This window comes from Tenrec ecaudatus, chromosome 6 (genome assembly GCF_050624435.1).
Source record: "Tenrec ecaudatus isolate mTenEca1 chromosome 6, mTenEca1.hap1, whole genome shotgun sequence".
Lineage (NCBI taxonomy): Eukaryota > Metazoa > Chordata > Mammalia > Afrosoricida > Tenrecidae > Tenrec > Tenrec ecaudatus.
The window spans coordinates 93,140,032-93,160,287 of NC_134535.1; the positions used below are offsets into that span (position 1 = coordinate 93,140,032).

Below are 20,256 nucleotides of genomic sequence, written 5' to 3' on the forward strand. Positions count from 1 at the left end.
CATTCCATGATGCTCACTTTCACGACACAATTGCTGAAGACAAAGTTGGTGCATAAGCAAATATGGGGAAGAAAGCTGATGAAGCCAGGCTATCAAAAGATATAGCATCTAGGGTCTTAAAAACTTGAAAGTAAACAAGAGGCCATATAGCTGAGAAGCAACAAATCCCACATGAAAGAAGCACACCAGCCAGTGTGATCACAAGGTGTCCAAAGGATCAGGTATCAGGCTTCAAAGAACAAAAAAATCATATCTTTGTGAATGAGGGGGAATGTGGAATGGGGACCCAAAGCCCATCTGTAGGCAACTGGACATGCCCTTACAGAAGGGTCTCCGGGAGGAGATGAGCCGGTCAGGGTGCAGTATAGCAACCATGAAACATACAACTTTCCTCTAGTTCCTTAATGCTTCCTCCCTGCCCCACCCCACCCCCAACTATCATTATCCCAATTCTACCTTACAAATCTGCCTAGACCAGAGGATGTACACTGGCACAGATAGGAACTGGAAACACAGGGAATCCAGGGTGGATGATCCCTTTAGGACCAGTGGTGAGAGTGGAGGTAGGGTGGGATAGAGAGGGGGAACTGATTACAGGGATCTACATATAACCCCATCCCTGGGGGATGGACAACAGAAAAGTGGATGAAGGGAGACGTCGGAAAGTGTAAGATATGACAAAATAATAATTTATAAATTATCAAGGGTTCATGAAGGAGGGGGAAGCAGGGAGGGAGGGGGGAAAATGAGGAGCTAATGCCAGGGGCTTAAGTGGAGGGCAAATGTTTTGAGAATGATGAGGGCAATGAATTTACAAATGTGCTTTATACAATTGATGAATGTATGGATTTTGATAAGAGTTGCATGAGACCCCAATAAAAGGATTGAAAAAAGCTCTCTCTTACATATATATGAGTATCTCTGAATGTGTCTCTAGTGAACCCAGCCTAACACAGATATATGTATTAACTCCCAGGAATACTCAATGAAAATGAAGTTTTAAAAGAATTATTATATAGAATATAAAATGTTAGAAAATTAAAAAATAAAATCTTTTTAACAGAAAAACAAAACAACCCACTAGCCACTCCATGGCAGAAAGCCAAGCCTTTCTACCCCCATCAAGAGTAACTGCTTGAAAACTCGCAGTTCTACCCTGTCCGATAGGGCTGCTATGAGCTGGCATCTTGGTAGTACATTTGGTTTTTCTCTGTACTAAAGTTTGCAATGTACTTCAAGCTGTTTCTTCCAAGCACTTTCCTCAAATAGAGTTACTCTATCAAAGAATGTGCACAATTAAAATTCTCTATATTTCTTAATTTTAATTCTTCCTCAAATTTAAACAGGTCTACACTCCTTTGTCTACTATCATGTAAACTAAAAATCACTGATAATTGATTCAGAGTTTACTTGCCCTATACTCATTTGGTAGTCAAACCTGAATGGAAGTGATATGAGGTAGATTATAGGCTTTAATTTTCCCATTTTGTGTAAATAGTCGTGTATTTTGTTGTACAAATACTGTGTTCGATGATCGGATACCATTGCAGAATCCTCTGGGAGTGTGATATTGGTAACATCTGTATTACCTTTTGAAGTCCCAAATTTCCTTATTTAGGAAAAATGTCTGGCTTGGAGGTTTCAGATTATTGTGAACCTGTACCTGTAGTGTTTTAAGAGGACCAAATAAATCAACCTTTTAAAATGTGAATGATCTTACAATGGAGGCTTACTATTGTTTATTTCATCTTGATTTCCCTCGGGGAATATTTGTAGTTCATTTCTCACTTAAGTCACACCAATTCTCTCTCAGATTCCAGTTGATATACAAGATAGTATTCATCGTTTCAAGTAGCAATCCTTGTTTTCTAATCACTGTAAGATCAATGCATACTTGGAATAGAAGCTTCCTTCTCTCAGAGAACCAGATACTTATCAGAACAAGCTGGGGTTTCTGGGGTCACACAGTCTCTTGACCCAAGATAATTTCTAATCTCAACAGAAAACACTATTATTCACCCACATACATGAAATCAAACAGAATTCCAGTAATTTCTTCTATTCTAGGAAGCATAATGAAACGAATAAATATGATTTATTAATGACCTTGGAGTTTAATTTTTTAAAGGTGACTTAGAAAACCACTAATTAGAAGTACCGCTTCACTTTTGTTTTAAAAAAAAAACTATTCTTAATTGCCCCCAAGTGACCTTTCCCTGCATGGGGCATAGTAAGAAGGTGTATGTATGTTTTAGGTGGGGCAGGTAATGATAGGAAGCACCTGCGAGTAACGGAGAACAGGATTCCTGGAGCAGCATCCTGTGCATAAAATGAACCCTCGGAGAAACATTGAGGAGGCATCTCATTACCAGCAACAAACAAGGACAGAGCATATCCTCTGGACCTGAGGTTGCTGCGCAGGGAACCTCCTGGATCCAGATGACAGCTATGCCATCAGAAGAGCAGCAGCAGCAGAACCAGGAGTCTGAGCCTGGCACTGGTGATCGACTTCCCACCCCATAGAGCAAGCTGAGTGCTTTTGTGCAGGAGGCTGGCTTGTGGAGTGGGGTGCCTGTGGGCACTCAATTGTGCAAGTTGGATTTGCTGACCCACAGAAGTGGAGCTGAGTGCCTCTGGGCTGAGGCTTACTAGAGTGGGGTCCCTCTGGGCACATAATTCAGGAAGTTGGGCTTGCTGACTCATGAAGCTTAAGCTGAATGCTTGCAGGTTGAGGCTTACAATCGGAGTGGTTAAGTCCCTTCAAGTATTTGTGAGCAGACCTGAAACTTTGTAACCTGTTCTGAGAAACAACTCAACCCTGAGCATTTCTCACAGGCATTACAACTTGTTGGCATCCTTAATAAACCTTTTAATCATGAATTTTGTCTGGGAATTTCTGTGTATCTATCACAATGGGTATTAGAACCCTCAGAGTCAATAGTCTGAAATACAGACTACTAAGGAAACATCCCTATGAATTGCATTTGTGGTTCGAATGTTGGTCACGTATTGAGAAGAGCCCTTAGTGGGTAAAAACCTGGATCAATCTAGTGACAACGGTCTTCCTCTTCTCCAGTAGTAAAGAAAACGTAACTTTTTTAGATGGCAAGGAAAACATTTGAGCGGGAAAGGAGGTAGGTTTCTCCTGGTAAAGTAGCAGGAGGTCCTTGCATTAGTGTCTCCATATTAGCTTAGGCAGGATTTTTCTAAAACCGGCACCAGTAAATGGGAAACCGCTGGCACAGTGCAAGGGCATAGATATTCATTGTGTTTCAGAGAAACTGGGCTGCTGTACAAGAATGACCTGGCAAGGCTGTTATAAGTTTAAGCGTTTATGACGCACTCACGGCATGCAAATATGCTTTAACTAAAAACTCACTGCCAACAAGTCAACGCCTTCTCAGAGCGACCCTGTCAGGCAGGGGAGAACTGCCCTGGTGAGTTTCCAAGACCCTACAGTAGAAAGCCCAGTCTTTCTCCCACCAATATACTCAACAGGCTGTAAGCCTGCTGCTAGGAAAGACACAAAAACCAAAATTAAAAAGAACCACTTTGTCCACACAATGTGACACAGGTGAATTTACTACTTAAAACATTTAAAACGCCTGCTATGTGTCAGATTGTTCTAGGAACTGGAGATGCAGTGGTTGAGACCACAAGCCAAAACCCCTGCCCTTCTTGAACGTATGATTGAGGTCGTCTTAGCTTCTAGTGCTGCTGTAACAGAAACGACAGAAACAGCACAGGCGAGCGGCTTTGATGAACACCCATCCTCAGTTTAGGAGGCTAGAGGTCTGAATGGAGGGGATGGCTCTTGAGGAAGGCCCTTGTATCCTTTCAGCACGTCGAGGACCTTGACGTGTCTTGGCGTCAATCTTTCCCTGTGTCTAGGAGGTTCTCAGTGTCGGAACCCTGGGTCCAGAAGACGTGCTCAGCTCATGGCTCCTGTTTTCATCATGGTCGTGGTTCCCCCCATCTTGGTTTGCTTGTTTAATCTCTTTTAGATATCAAAATAGATGGATTCAAGATACAACTTATTGCAGATCGTGTCCTGCCTCCTTCACACAACTGACTGGAATCCTGCCTTGTTAACACAGGAGCTAGTATTTACAACACATAGGATAATTACACAAGATCGCAAACTAAAGGATAATTACAGCAGGTTGTCAAATGGAGAATGATTACATAATATTGAGACCATGGCTTCGACAAGCTGACAACTATTTTGCAGGGGTGGGGGGCACCATAATTTAATCCACAACAGCAGTGGACTTTCTAGTGGTAGCTTATATTCTAGTGAAATGGTGGCTTACACTAATGAGAATTTAGAAGGTTTGATTTGGTATTCGTTTCCTTAAAAATACGGTGTTGCCATCCTTTTTACTAACAGACCATTTCTTGCCAGTGTCCTCGATGACCCATCCAGTAGAGAAATGTAAAAACATCACAGTGTCTTAGAGCTGGAGGGGACTGGAGTTAGGGTTATAGTTTTAACTCCTAATTCTACTCATTTAAAACATCCACCACCACCACAATGGTTTACTGTAGTTTATCCATGGCATTACTGAGAGGCTGAGACTGGACATAGGATGTCCTTCTCTCGTGTGCCCTCCTCAATCATGTTTCTCATGACATCCGGGTCCAGGGAAGTGAACCTTGTAAGAAGGACAGAAGATGCTGAGTTCAGATTGTTGCAAACTGCGGTGTTTGGTTTATACAGCGTGTGTTTCCTGGAGAACTAACAGGACATCTGAGCACTAACCCTGCCATTTCATTAAAGAGAAGCCCTTTAACCAGGGCTTTAACTTCTTTGTCTTTTAAATTAAGAGATTAAGATCAGATGAGAACCAACATTTGCATAGTACTCAAGACCTTTAAAATACACATTTATTTCTCAAGCCAAACCAAACTCCCTGCCTCCAGTTGATTCTGACTCAAAGCTTTCATGTATAGAAATTTACAGAGAATCTGGCATATACTCCAAACCCAAACCCACTGCCATCTAGTCGTTCTGACTTACAGTGACCCTAGATAGAGTTTCTGAGACTAAATCTTTATGGGAGCAGAGAGCCTCATCCGTCTCCTTGGCCGATAGTGTTAAACATGTTATTATTACCTTAAAAATATAGATGCTGTTTTGCTGACAAAGAAGTTGAGAATTACAGAAATTAAAATCTGCAAGATTCATCAGTGAAGGATTAAAATAATCATGTTGGAAACTGGGCCTTCAAACTGTATTATTTCCTCTGTAGAAGTCACTTCAGCTAGAACACAGAAAAAGTTCCTTACAAAGTCAGATTTACTATGAGGCCGAAAGGTGCCCTGGTGACGCTGTGAGGTAAGCATGTGACAGCTTACACCAAGGTTGACCCTTCAAACCAATCAGCCCCTCAGCAGCAGAAAGAGGCTGGCTGCTCATCTTGACAGCCTCCCTCACCACACACACCATTGGCATCAGTTGGAATCAAATTGATGGCAATAGAAGTTTTGGGTTTAGCAAGACAGGCAGAAAGAAGGGGGAAACATTTTATGCAGTGCATGCATGAAGAGCCTTGACAAGAGAGTTCGTTTCTGCTTTAGTATGGGCTAAGGAACTTTCGTGGAGCAGTGGGTTAAGCTTTAGGGGATTACTAACCAGCAAGGTTGTGGTTCAAACCTTCCCTTCGCTTCCGGGGAGAACAATTATGCTGCTCCCTTCAAGACTCGGAAACTCTAAGGAGTTTTACTCTGTTCCACACAGGGTGCCCGTGAGTCAGAACTGCCTGGATGGCAGGAAGACGGCTGTAATTGCTTGGTTAAGGTTTTGGTGGCAGCACAATGGGGAGGCAGGCAGAATGTGTGCGGGGCTTTGAATGCCAGTCTAGTAGTCGTTAGCGGTTCATGGGCAGTGAACAGTGTTAATCCGTTTGTGCTTCACTGAATATGTTGGTGCGGTGGGGGGGATGGAGGGAGATTCGACAGCTGAATGAAGGCAGTATATTAGGTGAGGAAGGCCCAGTATATTGATTGAGGCAATGAAACGCAGGAGAAAAGTGTTCCTTTGGTAACAAATAGCGTTGCAAACTTGCTATATTAGGAAATTGGGTGATATGGGTTTGTTGTTTTTTAAAAAACAGCTACCGCAGAGGCTTGGAAACCAAAAACGGGAACGTTTGGGTTGAAACCAGGCTCAGGCTCCTTTACGTAACCGATAGAGGAAGTCACCTAATCTCTTAGTCTCTTTTCGCTTCCTCCAAATGATGGGTGACAATCCCTACTTAGCGGAGCATTTGCGTGGATCAAAGCGGAGCGTGGCTGAGCCACGGAGCAATGGCGCTCAGGGTTGCTTCCCGCCTCCCCCAGGTTTCCTTTGCGCGGGTGCAAAGCAGAAAAGGGCGGCCGAGGCAGAAAAGCGGTGTTCTACCTGGGGACCCCGGCAGGTCTCGCCAGTCCTCGGACAGGCTGTCTCGGGACGCCGGCCCCACCTTGGGCCGGGCGCCGCGGGGAAGGACGGCGCCCCCCCCCCCCCGGGTCCGCCGACCGCCAGGTCCCGGGCAGGAGCTCCCGCGCACACGACCCACGGGGCGGGCGGGGGAGGGAGGCCAGCGCGCGGAGCGGAGCGGCGGAGGCGGCAGCGGCGGCCCGCGACCTCGCCGCGGGTGCTGGGCCGCGCTGCCCGCGTTTGAAGTCTCCGGCGCGGCCGCTGGTTGGCGCGCGCGGGTCACGTGAGCCCGGGCAGGAGTTTCCCCGACAGCTGGAGGCTGCGTGGGATCCGGCGGCGGCGGCGGCGGCGGCGAGCTCCGCGGTGCGGCCTTCCCCGCCCCCTCCCTCCGCCCTCCCCCGCGGCCGCTTCCGCCCGGCTTATTATCCTCCGTATTGACAAACAGAGCGGCCGCGGCGGCGACTCTCGGCGCGCGTTAGGAGCCAAGTCATGGGAGACAAGAAGAGCCCTACCAGGTAACAGCGCCCGGCCCCGGGGTCGGGACCCGGGGAGCGACGGGGCCCTGCGCCGGGCTTCGGGGCGGCCGCCTCGCTCGCCGCCCGGGCACCGGGGCGAGAACGGGGGCGGCGCCGCCGCCGCTGCGCGAGGACTGCCGCGTGAGGGGCCGGCGCCGGCTGCCCACAATGGAGCCGCGATGGCGGCGGCCACCGCCACAGCGCCAGACCCCCAGTGTTCGGGCGGCGACTGCGGCAGCCCGGGCGCCCTGCGCGCCGGCTCCCTTCCCCCTCCGAGCCGGGGCCGCGGCCGGGGCCGGAGCCGGGCTCGCGGGGGGCCCTCGGGGCCGGGGGTCGTGGAAGGGGGGCGGGGCGGGGGGCGGCCGCGGGCCCGGGCGCGGCCTGCCGGTGACCCCGCGCCGCGTCGTGTCCGGCTTGTGTCCTGCAGGCCGAAGCGGCAGCCGAAGCCGTCCTCGGACGAGGGTTACTGGGACTGTAGCGTCTGCACCTTCCGGAACAGCGCGGAGGCCTTCAAGTGCATGATGTGCGATGTGCGGAAGGGCACCTCCACACGGTGAGTGCCGGCCGGCCGGGCACTGGGCCGCGGACGCGCCGGCGGCGGCCCCCCTCCCGACCCCCGGACCCCGCCGCCCCGGGCGCGACGAGGCCGGAGACCGAGGTGGTGGCCGCGCCAGCAGTGGCTCCGATTGATCGCGACCCGAGCCACGGTTTGTGGCCAGGGGTAACTGACCGGGCGGTAGCGTGTTTTTTTTTTTTTGGCTGCCAGAAGCGCGTACATTATTTAAGAGGCATTAGCTCCTGCGATTTAATTCGTATTGTTGGGTGTAATGGACTCCCTCCGGATATAATCTTGTTGGTCGCATTTTTGTGTTAGTGTGTGGGATTAAGGCAAAGCCATGGAATCATCGTTAGATGTAAAGGATGTCATTGCATTCCTTAAAAAAAATTAAGAAAAACCTGATTGACAATACGTTGAATTTTGTTAAATGTAGGTACCTGATAGAGTCATGCCAAGGCTTTATTTAACGTTTTTATTCAAAGCCCCCAATCTGTTAAAAATAGTTGGAGGTGAGCCCACTCACGGTTATTTACTGGAAATATCTGACTAGCTTTAGTTTGATTAAATCGCAATCTATTAGACTATACAAATGAGATCAAATGATCCCTGCCCATTTTCAGCTTTAACTTTACCTTAGTGTAGCTTTACAGTTTAATAGTTATGTCTTTTTAAAACCACTTAAGTCAATTAAGTGGCTAAAGAAAATCATCCAGGAAATACAAAGTCAGTGACGTTTTTGATCTGCCAGCATTTAGTTATGGCATCGCTTTGCCTTGACAGGCCTTTGGATTAATTCCTTGTAATCCTCTGATTTATAGCTTTAGATCTATGTGATTTTATTTTCAAAGTTTATTAAAGACAAAATTAACGAAATATCAATGTAAGAGCACTAAGGCCTTAAAAGATTAGCTTGTTTTGTAAACAAGAAAGGCCCAAACCTTGGTGTTTTAAATATTCGGTAGGTGTTAGATTTCCAAAAATGAGATATCCTAATTTTTACACTTGGTCTTAGCCAAAAGGCTGAGAAGCGATGATATCCTGATTTTTAAACATTTACAGGGATTTACTAAAAAATGCAAAGTAGAGGCAGAAATGGTTGAAAATCATTCCAATTTTAAGATTTTCTTAGTGAAAGGAGCAGTTTTTATTGTTATTTTGTAAATCGTAATGCTTTCTGAGGATTTTCACTTACAAGGAATAAAAACATTGAACGTTTTCCCTATACCTTTAGGAGGACATTTAAGAATATAAAATGGCAGAACATTATTAAAAAAATAATTATGCTAGAAGAAATATGATGAAAAACTGATTGGACCTGTGATTTAAGTAGTATTTTGAAAAGCACAGTATCCGTGTGTCTTCGTGTGTCTTCATGCGTATTTCAGCTAGGAGATTTGATTTAAGCTACGTTTGTCTGCCTGAGTTTGCACTTGATAATTTTTAAAGTACTCCGTGAACAAGTTTTGAAATTTTGGGTTTATTTGGAGGCAGGAACTTTAAAGTGGAGATAATCGTTGTAGTCTTAATCTCTGGTGCTATCTTGTTGCATTTTGTTGTTCCCTCTATTTTCTTGTAGCCAGTAGAAAAGTTCTCGAACTAGAAGAGCCTTTGCAGACACATAAGGAAGGGGGGATGCTGGTGGCCTACCACCAGGGTTAAAGGAACCCTGAGCAATAAAGTAGGTGGTGACAGCTCAGAAGAGAAGAAACAGGCCATGTACCTGGCACCTGGAAGAAGGTGCCTACTTTAAATGAGGCTCGAGGCCCACGTGTGGACTGGACATTTTTTACCAGTACTTGTGAGCTCTTATAGATCCAGTTTTTAGTGGTGGAATCATTACTTGAGGACCCAGAGAAGCATTATCATTTGGATTGAAACTGAAGAGGCTCTGGGCAACTCAACCAGAAGTCTAAGGGACATTCTGTTCCTGAAAGTAAGTGTTGTACACTGAGACCTTCTCAGCTTTTGCCTCTCTTGGAATTGTCTCTCTTGATTTGGGCCATCCATTAAACTAAGAGCTCTAATTTTCCTGTGACCTGTTATTTTCCTATCACTGTTTCTGAAGTTCAGAGTGGAACCCATGTTTGGGAAGAACACTAGGACAGCAAGGCATTGTTAATAGGGCAGATATTTATTGAATCACAACATACTTTGGTCTTTGGTAGTGTCAGAAAAACAAGGTTAAAAGACTGTAGAACACAACTGAGAACCAAAAGTTGCACCAGTTGGGAGAAATGATTCTTGACAATGACATGTTAATTAGCAGTTAAAGTAATTTCAAGGATAATGCTGGAGAATACCAAACCAAGGAACTGGGATAGCAGCAGCTGAGAAGGATTCAATTTGCTAGGAATTTATTTGTATGGCCTGCAGACACGATTTTAATCTCCTGGATCAGATAGACAGACCTTTGAGCCAGGGTTTTGATCAGATATGAATGGCTTCAATAATGGCCAAGGCAGTGAAAAGAAAAGAATTTTTAAAATATCAGGTGTACAGGAGTGAGGAAAATTGAAGGTCTAGCCTTGGAATGGGAAACCCTGAAGAGACTCACAAGACTCCAGCCAGGACCCTGATGTGGGAGATTGGATTATTGCCAGAGTGTGGAGAGTGGCCCTTACTCAAAGTTGTGTGTGTGACCTCTGAGTGGGGCAGTGATATTCCCGACTGCTGATCAAGAGATTTGGCGTCTGTGCAACACTCACGTTGCCCTTGTCTTCTGAGAGGGAGGTGAAGTTTCTTGCAGGGTGTTACCCTTTAATTATCCCTATTCTAGTTATCATTCTCTATTCCCACACTTTACAAATTTGTACCCATCAAGTTTTACTTCATTGGCCATGACTGGCAAAACCAGTTCAAAACTGATGAGAACTGCCAGAATTTAATCAGTTGAGAAGAACCAGGTTTCATTTGATTGATTACCCTTTTTTGAACTGTCTCCAAATTTGGAGCCAAATATTAGTCATCCTAGACACTTGAGAACCTTTGTAAACCTCCAGAGAAGATGAGTCCACCCCCCTTCTGTTTCACTTTTTATTTTATCTTAATTTCCCCCCTTTTAAAAAAAGGCTATCTAGTCCATTTTCTTTACATTGTAACAGAAGAATGTTCCATTGGTTACATTCTTGGTAGGTCAGGCTTTTCCATAGAACAACTTTATGCGAATTGACATTAATTTTTATTCCTAAAGTGCATGTTAATATATGATTGGGAGTTGCTTCAGATACTCAAGGGATAACTTCTCTTTAGATTAATGAAGTTTATAAGATGAATGAAGTTTACATGATTGAATTTCAGTTTTTGTACGTGGTGTCTGTATTTTTAGGTGATTTGGATTTAGAGTAATTCTATGTGTAGCATTGGCTACACCAAAAATGGCTACACCCATTTTTATAGTTACTGTGTCAGTTTACCTCTTTGAGTCTTTCTCTTTCTTGTTTCTGTACTACCAAGCATGATTTCCTTTTTCAGGGACTTAGTGGTGTTAATGAGTTTAAGTTTGATTTACTCAACTTAAAAGAACAACAACAACAAACCCAGAATCGAAATAGTTCCAGTACCAGGAATTCTATATTGTGTTCTTCTGAAAGAAAACTGATGTCAAACTAATACAAAAAAAAATGTGTGTAGAACGGCAGCGATGGAAACCAAATAATTACCCTAAGTGCCAGACTCTTGTTCATCTTTACATTCAAACTCTTTATGAGGTCAAAGTGTCTCAGATACAAACTTTAGGAAATTAACAACCATTATTAGAGAAAAATGTCCAAGGAGAGTAATCACTGCTAAATAATTGAGTTAGACTAATGTCCTATTGTCAGTTCTTCCTGTATTGAACGGAAAAATCACTGTTGTTTACATAACAAATATTTAAAAGTGAAAATAATACAGTAGAATTGCATCCCAAAGGGTTTTTATGTCTCTAACCTTCTGGTGTTGGTGAAGAATACAGGGAGTGCTGGGACTGCCAAAAGAACCAACAAATCTGTCTTTGAAGAAATATGGCCAGAATTCTTCTTTAAAGCAAGAATGGTGAGACTTTATTTCACATACTTTGGACATGTTTTCAGGAGAGACCAGTCCTTTGAAACGGACATCATGCTTGGTAAAGTGGAGGGGCAGCAAAAACAGGAAGATGCTTGACCTGATGGATTGGCTTGGCTGTAATGATGGCCTGGGACATAGCGACTGAGGATGGCACAGGACTGGGCAGTGCTCTGTTGCACAACTCTATGGGAAGTAAATTGGCAGGTCTTTGTTTTTGAGGTGTCTTTGAGTCAGTTTCACCTGGCAGCTTTTGGGTTAGTAGTTTTACTTAATTTGAGTTCCACTAAGGAACTGCAATTGTTCAGTGACATCTTATTCTAAGTTTCTTAATTGCATATTTGATTTGCTCCTTCCTTTATCTTTGTTATGGAGCCTTGATGGCAGCGTGGGGTGCCAGGCTGCTAGCTGCAAGATGGGTGGTTCAAGCCCAGCAGACTTCTTTCTCTGAAGAAGATGAATCTGTCTGCCCCAATGAAGATTTTCAGTTTCAGAAACCATATGAGGCAGTTCTTTCTTCTCTGCCATACAGTATTTCCGAGTCAGAATTATCTGTATAGTGGTGGATTTGGGGGTTTTATATCTTAGTTTGGGACTTTTGGGGGGTGGTAAAGGTTAAGTACTTGATTATTTACCCCAAAGTTGGGCATTCAAAACTCACCCAGTTTTGAAAGCCATGTATGTTGCTGCTCGTTAGGTGCCATTGGTTCTGACTCATAATGACCCTTTGTGCAACAGACTGAAATGTTCCCCGGGCCTGTGCCACCCTCATAGCTGTATTTGTGTTTGAGCCCATATGTAGCACAGCTGCATTCTGCGACACGTGGGTTGCTATGAATCAGAACCGACTTGATGGCAACTCTCTTATTTTTTGTTTTCAGTCTTTGGTTAGAGTGTTCAAATGGGTTCTTTATAGAGAAATTAGAAAGTGCTTAGTGTATTCTTCGTATAGAGTCGGTATTATGAGTTGGTTCTGATTTTTAGTGGCCCTACTTAGAACAGAATGAACCACTGCATGGACCTAATCCATGCTCACAATTGGTGCATCTAGTGTTTCTGTTCAAGGGCTTCCTCTTTTTCTCTTGCACTCTATGAAGCAGGGACCAGTTCCTCCTGATGTGTCCACAGTATGTATGACAGACTCATCCTTGCTTCTCAGGCACATTGTGACTGTTCTTCCAACATAGATTTGTTTGTTCTTCTGGCAATCCGTGCCATAGCCAATATGCTTGTCCCTGATAACCACTAAGGAAATATGTAAGGTCTAAACTATTTTCATAACAATACTAAGATGTTATTTTTTTGTCCTACTTCCTCTGCTCCCAATGCCTCTTCCACGTTGCCATTGCACTTATGGTACAGAAACAGTGTCCTCAAACTGCTGCACCTTAGCACAAAATCAGATGGCTGTATTCATTGAATTCATTACTGAACACTAAAAGTAAAAAAATATGCCCAATTCGCTTAGTATCTTTCATTAATCTTTGAGCATTGATTTTTATATAATCTCATGGCATATAAAATATTCTGATGAAATAAATATAAAGCACTGTACCAAGGTGTAGTGGTTGGTTCAAGGAAAAGTTGAATTATGAGTAGAACTCCTTTTTTCATAGATTATTTTTACTTGAAGTAATTGTTGAGAAACGGACTATTTTCCACCCTTTGCTACTGAGTTGGTTTCTCCTTCGTAGGGGCCCTATATAACGTCTGTCACCAAGGCTGTGCATCTTTATGGGATCAGAAAGGCTCATTTCTCTTGTGGAGTTTGAACCTCAGACCTTTGAAGCTAGCAGACCAGAGCTTACTGTGCAGTGCCTCCAGAGACTTCGGTATATAGTCTTTTGTCAAAACAACAAAACTTGTCACTTCATGGAAAATAATTTAAAGTATTTGTTGCCAGTGATAATATCTGAATTACCATAAGTGAAAAATAGAAGTTTGCCTAACTTGTGAAGTTGAAGGAGCCCTGGTGGTGCATTGGTTATGACTTGGGCTGCTAAGTGAAAGGTCAGCAGTTCAAAACTATCAGTCACTCCTTGGGGGAAAGACGGGACTTTCTACTCTTATAAAGAGTGACAGTCTCGGAAAATCAACAAAGGCAGTTCTCCCCTGTACTATAGGGTCACTATGAGTCGGCATCAGCTTGATGACAGTGAGTTTGCTTTCTGATTTGGTGAAGCTTAAAGTTTCCCCATACTTTAAAAGGCTTTTCTGATGAGATTGGTGGTGATAAGAATGTGATCTCTGCTATAGTAGCAAATAAATGTGTCAACATGTGGAAGATCTGTGTAACTCCATGAACTAACATTTTCCCAGAGATAAACTCATGATGTTACCAAGCCATACATTTGGGGGATAATTCATTCAGAGTGCAAATGATCTTAAGGGAACACAGTGGGGAAAGCTCCTTGATGGCTTCAGATTCCACATTGCAAATAATCATTGAGAAATTACTACTTAATTTGCTTTTTAATGTAATGTCAGAGAAGAATGTCTACAATTATCTGGAAAGGCTATTAAATATTTCTCCCTTTTTCAATTCCATATTTCTGAGTTTCTTCATATTCTTAAACTCATTCAGTATATTGCAGCTGATTGAATGCAGAAGAAGATAAGAAAATCCAGATGTATTCTATTCAGCTGAATGTCAGTATTCCTTACCAACACCATAATTCAAATGTTTCAATTCTTTTCTGGTGTGGAGTAGTTGTTCTTAAAATGTGATCTGGTTTTAAAAACATAAAATGGTCCTTTCACAATAAATTTGTCTTAGAAACCATAGTTTTAAAATATATGTATAAATAAGACATATTAACATGGAGAGTGTTGGTTATGGGTTTATTTATTTATAGTCATTTTATTTGGGGCTCTTACAGCTCTTATAACACTCCATACACCAATTGTATCGAGCATATTTGTGCATATGTTGCCATCATCATTTTCTACACATTTACTTTCTGTTTGAGCCCTTGGTATCAGCTCATTTTTCCCTCTTTGCCCTCTCTCCCACCCTTGTCACCACTTGATAAATTGTAAATTATTATTGCTTTCATATCTTACACCAATCGCTGTCTCCCTTCATCCACGTTTCTGTTGTTCATCCCCCTGGGGGAGACTATGTGTCGATCATTTTGATCTGGTCCCCCCTTTCTCTCCTCCTCCCCTTACCTTGCCCCTACTCTCCTGGTATCGCTACTCCCATTTCTGTACCTGAGGGGTTTAGCTGATCTGCGTTCGTGTGTTGTGAGCTCTTATCTGGACCAGTGTGCGTGCTCCAGTCTAGCCAGAACTGAAAGGCAGGACTGGAATCATGATAGTGCGGTGCGAGGAAGCCTCCAGGAACCAAAGGAATACTGTGTGTTTTGTCGGAGCTGTACTGCACCTTGGTTGCTCATCCCTTCCTTGGGACCCTTCTGTGAGGGGATGTTCTCGTGTCTGCACATGGGTTTTGGGTCTCTACTCCAACCTCCCTCATTCTCAGTAATGTTTTCTTTGTTGTTGTTTAGGGTATTCTGGTGCCTATTACCTGATTCTGTTGACACATTGTGATCACACTGACTAGTGGGCTTCTTCCATATGGGATTGTTGCTTCTCTGATAAATGGCCACTTGTTTAACTTCAAGCCCCTCCACCCTACTCTTGTTATCCCTATTTTATTGATGAGAAAACATAAGTTAAGAAAGGTTAGGTAACATGGTCAAGTATAGTCAGGTAAAAGGTGACAAAGTTAAGATTCAGAACCAGGTCAGCCTTTTCTAAACCCTACACCCTTACTATTCACCCCAAACTTTGCCCAACACTCTCCTTCTGTAGCGTTTGAGAGTACCTTCACGTAAGGTCAGGTCAAAGTCTCAAGAGCCCCTTGACACTCCTCCAAGTGTCCCTTTTATAATTTTCTTTTTTTTCTTTAATCATTTTATTGGGGGCTTGTACAAATCTTATCACAATCCATACTTACATCCATTGTGTCAAGCACATTTGTATATTTGTTGCCATCATTCTCAAAACATTTGCTTTCTACTTGATAATTTATAAATTACTTACATCGTCCAACGTCTCCCTTCACCCACTTTTCTGTTGTCTGTCCCTCAGGGAGGAGGTTATATGTAGATCCTTGTAATTGGTCCCCCCTTTCCACCCTACCCCACCCTACCTCTATCCTCCCGGTATTGCCACTCTCAGCACTGGTCCTGAAGGGATCATCTGCCCTGGATTCCCTGTGTTTCCAGTTCCTATCTGTACCAATGCACATCCTCTGGTCTAGCCAGATTTGTAAGGTAGAATTGGGATCATGATAGTGGAGGATGGGGGGTTGGAGGAGGAAGCATTTAGGAACTAGAGGAAAGTTGTTTGTTTCATCGTTGTTACACTGCACCCTGACTGACTGGTCCTGGTCTCCTCCCCACGACCCATCCGTAAGGTGATTTCCAGTTGGCTGCAGATGAGCTTTGAGTCCCCACCCTGCACTCCCCCTCATTCACAATGATATGATTTTTTTTTCTGATGATGCCTGATACCTGATCCCTTTGACACCTTGTGATTGCACAGACTGGTGTTCTTCTTCCATGTGGCCTTTGTTGCTTCTCAGCTAGATGGCCACTTGTTTACCTTGAAACCTTTAAGACCCCAGACACTATGTGTTTTTATAGCCAGTCACCATCAGCTTTCTTCACCATATTTGCTTATGCACCCACTTTGTCTTCAGCAATTGTATCGGGAAGGTGAGCATCATGGAATGCCAGTTTAATAGAACAAAGTATTCTTGCATTGAGGGAGTACTTGAGTGGAGGCTCAATGTCCATCTGCTACCTTAATACTAACCCTATAAATACATGCTCATAGATCTATTTCCCCATCCTCATATATAAATATATTTACATATGTACATGTCTTTATTTAGATCTCTATATAAATGCCCATTTGCCTCCCAGTTCTTTCCTCTATTTCCTTTTACTTTCCTCTTGTCCCACTATGATGCTCAGCCTTCATTAGGGTTTCAGTAATTCCTCTCGGTTACATTACCCTTGATCATGCCCTACCAGGCCTCCTACACCCTCCTCACCACTGATTTGGATCACTTGTTCCCTTGTCCCTGGGTTTGTTAACACCAATTTCTTCCCCCTCTGCCACCTCCTTCTCTCCAGTGTCCCCCCGGAACTGTTGGTCCCGTTGTTTTCTCCTCCAGATTGTTCATCCAGCCTGTCTTATTTAGACAGACCTGCAGAAATAATAACATGCACAAAAACAAGACAGAGCAAAACAAAGTAACAAAATAAAACAACCAAAAACCAGTGGCAAAACAACAACAAAGAAAAGAGTGTAGTAAATTCAAGGACTGTTTATTGGCCTTTAGCACTGTTTTCGGTTGAGCCTGATGGGGTGCCAAGCCCTGGCCCCAAAGTCTATTTTTGGTATTCCCTGGGGAATTGGTTGCTCTGTTCCTCTTGCTGTTCTGGTGCACACCCTTAGTGTTTTGCCATGGTGTGAATTTCAAGCCTTTAAGACCCCAGATGATATATCTTTTGATTGCTGGGTACTATTAGCTTTCTTTACCACATTTGCTTATTTACTCATTTTGTCTTCAGATCATTTTGTCTTCAGATTGTGTTGGAGGGTGAACATCACAGAATGCTAGGTTGTTAGAACAAAGTGTTGAGGCCCAAAGTGACTTACTTCCTCAATGTTATTGTCATATAAAGGTATGTACATAGCCAATGCCTCTGTTTTTATGAATTAACGTATTTACTTATGTAAACACCTGTGTTTATGCCTCTAGCTGTAGTGTTATTTCTTAGATTGTTCCTTTGTTTCCTTTATCTTCCTCCTGCCTCACCATCACATGCACCCTTCTGCTTCTTAGTAATTTCTTTCAGCTAGATTGCCGTTGCTTCAACAGAATAGGTTATTTTAAATGAGTTAATAAATATATTTTAATCCCCTTGGTATTTACGTTTTTCTGTTTTAATTCCTAATATAGTAGTCAGTGATAAGACAGAAGTAATAAAGAAAAGTTTTTGTAGTTCTCCATGGCTTTTTAGAGTACAAAGAGATTTGAGGTAAAAAAGTTTGTGAACTAATTGCTTGTTTATAGTTTTATTACCTTGGATTTCTGCACACGCATTTACTTCAACAGACATTATCTCTCCCTCTTCTCCTAAATCTGTTATTGAATAAGACCTCTCTGAAAACCAACAACTTTGTTAAATTCAGCAGTGTTGGTCTTTTTTTCAGTGTGACTTGTACCATTTGATTTTGCTAAGTTTAAAAAATATTAAAATTGCTTTGACTTCCCTAGGAACACTAGTGGTGCTGCTCGGTGTTGGACTGCTAGTCACAAAGATTGAGGTTGAAACCGAGCAGCTGCTCCTGTGAAGATTTACAGTCTTGAAAATCCTATATGGAGTCACTTACTCCAAATGGGAACAGACCCGATGGCAATGCGTTTTTTGTTTCACTTCTCCACTTTTTCTGGTTTTCTTTCTATTTCTGAAATCAGTTGCTGCCTCCCCAAACCTGCCATCTTTGCGGTGCTACTTCCTTTATATGTGACATAAACGTTCTGGAATCTAAGGTAGAAACTATCATCTAACTTGATTTCTAACTCATGCAAGTTTTCATATCAGTCTCTGGATTGTAACTCAAATCTTAACTCCTTTTTCTAATTTTCATAGCGATAGTTCAGAAGCCTTATCATTTCCCTTGCCATCTTTCTTGCTCTAGAATATTACTATATTTTCACATTTCCCCCCAGAATCATAAGTGATTAAGTTGGCCCACAGAATAAAGAAAATGTAATTGAAGGCTCTTCAATAATTACAAAGTAAATTTCCTGAGCATGGCATTCTTCACTTCTGTTCTTGCTGCTTCTCCCAGCCAATCCTAGCTGCTACATCCATGCTCAAATACTCTCACCAGGTGGGACTTCTCAAAAAATTCTATGGCATTTCTTCATTTACCTCATTCCTACTCTGGTATTGATTGACTTATCCACATGACTAAGTTCCAAAGATCAGGTCATTTTGCAAAGACCAATGATGACTACATCAAATCGTGAAATGGAGGAGTCCCCATGATTATGTAACTGGCAGATTACATCATTACGCAATCCTGTACCAGTCAAGTTGACACAAAACATCACAGCCACTATTGCTCTTGCTTCACACATTGACATTTGTTACTGCCAGATACACCTCATTAATGTACAAAATAGGATTTTTTTAATGGTTGCCATTAATGAGAAATAGCAAATAAGGTAGTTAAGTGGGAGGAATAAAAATTCACAACCACTGAGTGATTCCTTCTCTTAGTGGTCATAAGAGAGATGAGACTAGCTCCTGTTTAGGAAGCTGTCTATCTTTACAGGAGCAGAAAGTATCTTTTCCTGAGATGGAATTGAGCGGTTGACCTTGCATGGTTAGTAGTCCAACTCAACCCACTATGCCACCAGAGATAGCGAGGAGTAGGTATAGATAATCTAGAGAATCATTAGATGGTGCGAGAACTGGCAGTGTCTTGAATATGTGAGATACGAGTTAGAGCCAACTTGGCAGCCACTGGCAAAAGTGCCAGAGAAAAACTATATTGTATAACTTTTTAGAAACTCCTCTTAAGACCATATGTTTAAAAATAATTAACTATTTTGTTTATAGGTTGTAGGAATAGATACTTTTAGTATTTTAAAAAGTGATTTTGTATGTGCATGCCACAGCATTTTAAGGTACAACTTTAGGGAGCTGTAGGATGATTAATTTTATTTTCTCATTACAGACACATTTAATTCTTAATACTGTAAACTATATTACATAATATAGCTACAAAATGAAAAGTATTTCTTGAATAAAGCAAATTAGTGAAGCCTTAAGAGAGTACAGCTTATTGTGAACCATACTACTGAATTCTTCAATTTGAAAGTTCTCTGTTGAGTTATTTTCTACGTTAGTTGACTTAAGTGCTGATCAAGAAATATGGTATAGCTTTGTAGTATTTGGGATTGTTTTGTGAAAAGCAATCCAATATTCAGATTTAACATTTTTTGAATTGTACTGAATTCAAAATTAATTTATAATAAAAATGAAACAAATTTTTATCTTATGGTTAAGAAGAGTTAGCCCTTTATTTATGGTTTTGTTACTTTTAGAGATAAATAATTTATGCACATTGTGATGCCTGTACCAAAACCACACATCAAGCCATTGAGTCGATTCGGACTAAAAGTGACACTATATAATGTTTCTGAGGCTTTATAAAAATCTTCATAGGAGTTGTATGAGCCCCTAATAAAATGTTTGAAAAAAATTAAAAAATATATTAATAAAAAATCTTCATAGGAGCCCACAACTTCATCTTTTTTTTTTTAGCTTCATCTTTTGCTCATAGTACTGCTGGTGGGTTTGAACCTGCAATCTGAGTAGCTCAGGAATAAATCAGCAGTGCCTATAGAAAGTAGGCATACATTAGGATGTATTGTGCTTCCTGTTCTAATCACCCCGGGTCAGGCTGCCAGGATGAATTGCTGATAACGTTATGGAATTTATCTTGCTGGCCGACAGAACTGCTTATAATTTAAGATTCAGCTAGTATTTATTATCCCGTGTGACAGTGTCCTAGCTCTGTCGCAAACTGGCCTGCCTTTGGATCTCTTCTGTATATACCTCTGCAAGCTGTATTTTGTTTTAGCGTTTGCCCCTTTACCCAGGGCTGAGGTGTGTCTTTCA

The 20,256-nt window shown here is 42.5% G+C and overlaps 1 protein-coding gene across 2 annotated transcripts in view; it reads left to right on the forward strand.

The window, feature by feature from the left end:
* The first annotated feature begins 6,755 nt into the window (after window positions 1–6,755).
* YAF2 (YY1 associated factor 2) overlaps window positions 6,756–20,256 on the forward strand; it is a 121,213-nt gene continuing 107,712 nt past the window's right edge. The window contains exons 1-2 of one of the 2 annotated variants that reach the window (XM_075551872.1): window positions 6,756–6,936; window positions 7,364–7,489. In XM_075551872.1, the coding sequence (XP_075407987.1) occupies window positions 6,911–6,936; window positions 7,364–7,489 (152 nt within the window). In that variant the 5' untranslated portion in view covers window positions 6,756–6,910. The remainder of the gene's footprint in view (window positions 6,937–7,363; window positions 7,490–20,256) is intronic. The other variant, XM_075551870.1, reaches the window with a different exon arrangement.